The sequence below is a fragment of the Arachis ipaensis genome, chromosome B05, assembly GCF_000816755.2.
Source record: "Arachis ipaensis cultivar K30076 chromosome B05, Araip1.1, whole genome shotgun sequence".
NCBI lineage: Eukaryota > Viridiplantae > Streptophyta > Magnoliopsida > Fabales > Fabaceae > Arachis > Arachis ipaensis.
In genome coordinates this window covers 13,874,908-13,881,308 of record NC_029789.2, presented here as the reverse complement: position 1 = coordinate 13,881,308, position 6,401 = coordinate 13,874,908, and the positions used below count along the sequence as shown (strand labels likewise).

Genomic DNA, 6,401 nt, shown 5'->3' with positions numbered 1-6,401 from the left:
CTATAAACTTTTTTTTTTTTCATTAGAGAAACATTACCTAAAGGGGTTTTACATCCATACATACACATGTGGTTTAGCATTGAAACATTGAGATGCGACAACGCTAGATTGAAGATATCACACACAGAAAGGAAAGGGCAATACTGGCCCATAGAGATCATTACGGGGATAATAGGCCATTTCTTTGTATAAAGTCAATTAGTCATGAATGCATTATCGCTTTAGGAATCAAAGTCCTACGGAAAAAATAAAGCATAAAATACAACAAACAGTATGTAAATCAAGTAGAGAATAATTAATATATTGTTATACCACGTACAAAATCACCAAACCCATCATCACTTTATATTTGCGCATTATAAACGAATAACAATATGAACATACATGTAGTACACACTATTATAGTGGTGTTAGATGGAGGACCAGTAGCGACTATTGTTTATTTTTTATATTTTATTTTTTGCTCACAAAATTCTAATTGTTGCCTTCTTTCCCATTCTTAAGTATTCAATAAAATTCTTTATTAATTTTAGTTAAAACTATTTGCTTGGATTTGGTCCATCCAATTCACGCTTATGTAATGCTGCTCCTTATTTTGTTGACCATACGGTGATGCGGTCCATAATATAAACATTTATGATTTAAACCAAGGAAAAGTTTGTGAAAAAAGGATAGCAGTGCTAGCGTAAAAACAGTCCATAATGTATCTGAGTGGCTTCTCGGCTTAGTTCATGAATAATCACTTAAATTAAGCCTAATATATATATATTGTCTAAGAAGTTTTAAATAAATTAAAGGTCAATAATAAGTTAATAACACAAGCTCCAAAGGTAAATGTAGCTATTCCTGATTGATGAAATCATTGATACTTCCATCAAAGCCCTCTGCATCCATATGCATTTGGCAAAAGCAGGTACGGATCCAGAACATTGATGATGGGGACCAACGAGTAATTAGATTGAGTCCATGAGATTGTGAGAGACTACCTGAGACGTCAATTATTGTTTTATTATATCTCTAATTCTTCGTTGAATTTATTATAAACTAAACCCATATAAATTATTATAATTATTCATGTACCGACTACTCTATCTAAATATACATCTAACACTTATTAAAAGAGTGTACCCGCTTTGAGATAATGAATAGTAGTAAAATAGAAGAGCGCTGAGAAGTGAGAATACTGATGATTGATAAACACACAAGATCATAACAACCTCTAATTTATATTCTAGTAAGTACAACTACAACTATATATATATATAGGGATAGTGGCAATAGAAAATCCCTTTATATACTATATCGGCATCCATAAGAAGGTTGGAAGGTTTTCCAGGCCCAGTTTCATAATATTCCTGGTTTGGCAAAGAAAATGGAGAAAAAGTGGCAAGGATAGACACATACATACATACATACATATCTTTGGTTTCCATTATCCATCCGAAAGACCCAAAATGGATAAGAAAAGGGAAGAATGGTTGTACGTTGGGTGAGGAACAGAGCTCTGGTCGCCTACCAAAAGAAAAAGCCCGGGCCCTATCATTACCATTTACCAAGGGATCCTATCCACGTGTATGGCCAAGGATTGAGAAATATATTTCGAGTGATGCCTTCAAAAAGAAAGCCTTAAAGTCTGAGACCAACAATGAGAGAAAAAAGCTCATTTACAATTTCCCCCCGACTTTATAAAAGTGGTTGAATGAAAAGGAAGAATGAGCCAATAATTCCTCTAAACTTTTGAAGATCAAACTTATATGCTCTATATATAGTATATTGGTGGTGATATTGAAATAGGAAAAAATCATTTCGCCCACCGTGGGGCTCGAACCCACGACCACAAGGTTAAGAGCCTTGCGCTCTACCGACTGAGCTAGACGGGCTTGTTAAAAATTAATTTAGTTGTAATATACAAGATGGTTAATATGTCCTATTCTCAAGGCTGCTAGTACATCCGTATAGGAATAAAGTGTACGGAGGAAAATATAAAGAGCAAGAACAACACATGATAAAAATCTCTTAGAAGTTCGAATAAGATGTTATCTGAAAATTTATTATACATAAATTTGACAATGGTCATCTGTGTAATTTTTAAAATAGAAAAAAATTACACGTTTTTTTTTGCAAATGTAATAACAGGAGGGGAATGAAAGTAGAGTATGTGATTGTTTTTACTTTTTACTAATAACACTTGTTAAGGAAACAACAAAAAGAAAACTTTTAAGTGAAAATTATTATTCTTTTCATTGAAATAATCAGTATGATTTTTAGTTAATTTCATTAATTAAAAGCAAGTAGTCAGTAGATACTTGTAGCCACATTCAGTTAGCATTTTACAATTACCATGACAATGGGATGCTAATGACTATCATTACTTGTAGTCTTTTTTTTTTTTGTTGTTGGGCGGTATGGTCAGCCCAGAGTAGTTTGTACAGAAAAGAAATGCAATATGATAGAGTTGACGTTTGAGGAAACAAACCAGGCTTTTAAGCTTATTAGTGTTTGGGCTTATTCATTTGGTAACGAACGTAAAGAAGTTATAGTTGGATCCATATGGATTGCAGCACATAAAAAGAAACAACATATTGACCCAGTCCTAAAATTTCAGGGTTCGCTGGGTTTCTTAGATCCTTAGGCTTTTAGCAAGCCATTTGCTCATTGGGCATAGAAAAGTATTGGCAGATGATCCACAGCGAAGATATTAGTCGGCGGTGGACATCCTTGGAAAAAAAACGTTTGTTTGGTTCCTGGGATCCTCTTAGCTAGAAATTAGTCTCCTAGTGCTTGTCTGCATCATTATTATCTTCAAACTAAGGGAACCAGTGTTTTAGTAGTAACTGTTTTGCCGCAGTAGGAAGCCTGTCAACAGGTTGGCGACTCATTCATTATTCCAGAATAGTAAATATATGAGCGTCATCTTCTTGCCCGTACCGCCCAAGAAACCCAATCAAAGTTTATGTTTAATCTTTTTCAGTGAACTGTGAAATTCATTACAACATTTTCACTGTATTTATTCCTTGATTCATTTTCCAAGACCATACATCACCAAAATGAGATAACATTATTTAATCCGCATCTGTTTCACATAATAAAGGAATTGACCTAAGTAATAAGAAAAGAATATTAAGGGGTGGACGGTCACGGTGCGAGTCGTATTTTGGTTAACTTTTAGGAAAAAGGAGAGAGGAAACGAACGAAGGAAACTATACGAAAGGCATCCATGCATCCCTAAAGGCGAACAAAAGGAGTGTAGGACCCACGCAAGAACAAGAGTACAAGACCCACCAAATAGCTTAGCAGTGCCTGCCCTGCCTTCAAATTCAAAGTGAAGTAGTAGTAAAATTGAAAAAAATAATAAAGAGCTTGACGGTTATTCCTGCCTGGCATAAGTTCCCTCCACACACGCAACCCACGCCCTCAACTTAACTACCATTCTCATATTCTAGCTCCCCTACTTTGTATATAAATCACAAAAACAGTTCTTGAAAACTGATTTTACATTTTTATATTACTCAAACAGGAACCAACTAATTAACAAGTCCCCTTGCATGTTGCGGAGCAGTTCGCGCCGACGATCGCCGGCGATCCGATCCCGGAGAATCAAACCGCCGCATCCCTCGCCGTCGCCATCTCCGTCATCTCGTCGGAGGTCCAAAAATAAGTCGAGGCCTGATTTCAAGATCTTGAAGCGCTGCTCATCGGCGCCTCTGCTTCTCTCGAGAGGCAGAGACGATTTCTTCGAATATGAGTTGAAGAGCGAAGGGAGCCTTTTTCGCCCTCAAACCTTCTCCGAAGCCTTCGTTTCTTCCCCTTCTCTCTTTGCTTCCTCTCCAATCCTTGTACCTAACAAGGTATACTTGTTCTAAATGAATGCTTTCAGCTTTAATTTCTCGCCAATCTGCTGCAGCTTTTGATATAACCGTTTCGTTTGTGATTATTGTTCCAGATCGATCATCAAATTCTAGTTTGTTATGTGATAATTACAATTATAATAGTGGATAATTATATTGATTTTAGTTACATCAGAGGTATGAGAAGGAAGCTAAGGTGGTGGTTAATGTAACGGTTGAAGGAAGTCCAGGGCCAGTGAGAACCATGGTGAAATTGGGATCCAGTGTGGATGACACAATAAAGCGCGTGATCGATATATATAGAGAAGAAGGCAGGAGCCCCAGCCTCGACCTTGATGCACCTTCATCAACATTCCAATTGCATCAATCCCATTTCAGTCTCCAAAGTAAGTCACTGATTACATATAATATTATAATATAATGACATATATTATAGAATTGGCAAATTAAACGCGGTAGCTTATTATTATACAGTGGATTTGACAGAGTTTTAGTTGACTTTGTTGCTTGGTAGGTTTGGACAAATCAGAACTGATCGGGGATGTAGGTAGTAGAAGTTTTTATCTCCGGAAGAGTAATGGAACATCTGGCATGGATTCATTTCACTCAGAAAGTACACCCGAATTAGTTACACATAGCTCTGTTCCAAAAACTCCGTCTCCGTTCTTTCTAGAGTCTTTTATAGCCGGGAAGATCAACAAAATCGTAAGAAGGGCTAAAAGGCTCTGGAACATGGTAGTTTGCTCGCAGTAAGGCCCGTAGGAATTCTATTTTCCTTCTGTATGTAAACCTCCAACGGTGTCAACTATCACGGAAAAGCATGGCATCCATTTTTATGTTGCTTTTTCCATGAAACCACCGGACGGGTCTCCGCTGTGCATAGAATCTTTTCCAATTTTCAATACTTGAATTATTTATTTAGTTTAAGAAATATGTTTGTATATTCTAAATTTATGAACACTTAAATTAATTTGAAAATAGAGAATGAAAATTTGAGTGTGCAAAAGATTGCAGTAAAATTTATTTAAAGATAATTAGGATGTCCATATGATATACAATGCAAGAAATTGGAATTAAAAAACATTTTTCTTTTCCAAATGCTCTGTGTTTGTACTTTGTAGTTTGTAGTAGATATGTGGGAGAGAGAATGATGGACCTTTTGTTAGAAAAAATAATTGAGAGGCGTAGCTTATTGGATTTTTTATTTAAATAAATAAATTAATTATAATAATTACTGAAATAAATAATTTAAAAAATATTTACCCAAATAAAAATCTTTTTTTATCTTGTTTATACTGTAAACGAGATAAGACATATGGACGCAAAATGTGTATATCTCATTTACAGATATAACATGTATTTTTAATTTTTAGTATGTAATTAGTATATAAAAAGTTAGTAAAAGAGATTAAAATGGATATGTTTGATCAATTGATACTCAAAGGTTGATGAGATAGTGGGAAGAGAATGAAAACAGTTAAACAGTTATCTCTCACGTTATCTCCCACTATCCACGTGAGAAATAACCGTTTCAATTCTCTCTCCACTAACAATTGGCAAAGGTTATTTTTATTTTTCAAATTTAAATCGATCCAATTAGATCATAATTTAATTTAATTTTTTTTAAAATGGATATATTTTTTTGTGACTGTTCAAATGGATATGTTGGATCAATTAGTACTCAAAAAGATTACATACAAAAATTTAGATTGATTTAAATTTGAAAAATAAAAATAACCGTTTGCCAATTGTTAGGAGAGATTGATAGGAATAATAGGAAGAGAATTGAAACGATTATCTCTCACGCGGATAGTGGGAGATAACGTGAGAGATAACCGTTTCCATTTTAATTCCACTATCCCATCAACTTTTTTGATACCAATTGATCAAACATATTCATTTTAATCTCTTTTACCAACCTTTTTATGTACTAATTGCATGCTAAAAATTTGGATTATTGATAATATTAATATTTTTATTATTTTCAAATTTTTTTTAAAAAATATATATATCTCGTTTACAGTGTAAATGAGATATACACGTTTCGTCTCCACTTGTCTTATCTCGTTTACAGTTTAAACGAAATAAGAAAAGGATATTTATTTCGGTAAATATTTTTTAAATTATTTATTTAAATAAAAAATTCTTAGCTTATTGGCTAATTTTTTTAGAAAAAGGTATATTTTTGTCTTTGAAATATGATAAAAGTTTTTAAAATACTCTTAAATTTTATTTTGTTTTAATTTTTTTCCAAAAATTTTTTATTTGTATCAAATATACTCTGAACGACTAAATTTTCAAAAAATTTAAGACCAATATAACAATAATGCATAAAAATTATGCTTGATTTGTTTGTGTTGAGAGTTGTTCTTATGAAATTATTGTTGAATTGGTCTTAAATTTTTTGAAAAATTAGCTGTTAAGAATATATTTGATTCAAATCGAAAATTTTTAGAACAAAATTAAAACAAAATAAAATTTAGGAGTATTTTTAAAATTTTTGTCAAACTTCACAAAAAATACTTTACTCTTTTTTTATATTAAATAATTATT

General features: G+C 33.1%; 1 protein-coding gene and 1 non-coding gene across 3 annotated transcripts; one reads left to right on the top strand and one right to left on the bottom strand.

The window, feature by feature from the left end:
• On the bottom strand, positions 1,808 to 1,880 carry TRNAK-CUU. Its single transcript has one exon. It is a non-coding gene; the product is annotated as a tRNA-Lys (tRNA).
• LOC107643010 (uncharacterized protein At4g22758) lies at positions 3,175 to 4,867 on the top strand. 2 transcript variants are annotated; one of them, XM_016346547.2, is made up of 3 exons: positions 3,175 to 3,848; positions 4,024 to 4,234; positions 4,363 to 4,867. In XM_016346547.2, the coding sequence occupies exons 1-3, from the start codon at positions 3,546 to 3,548 to the stop codon at positions 4,599 to 4,601; spliced, it is 753 nt and encodes a 250-aa protein (XP_016202033.1). In that variant the 5' UTR covers positions 3,175 to 3,545; the 3' UTR covers positions 4,602 to 4,867. The 2 variants fall into 2 exon arrangements, with proteins under 2 accessions (XP_016202033.1, XP_016202032.1); XM_016346546.2 differs by having other exon boundaries at positions 3,180 to 3,848; positions 4,015 to 4,234.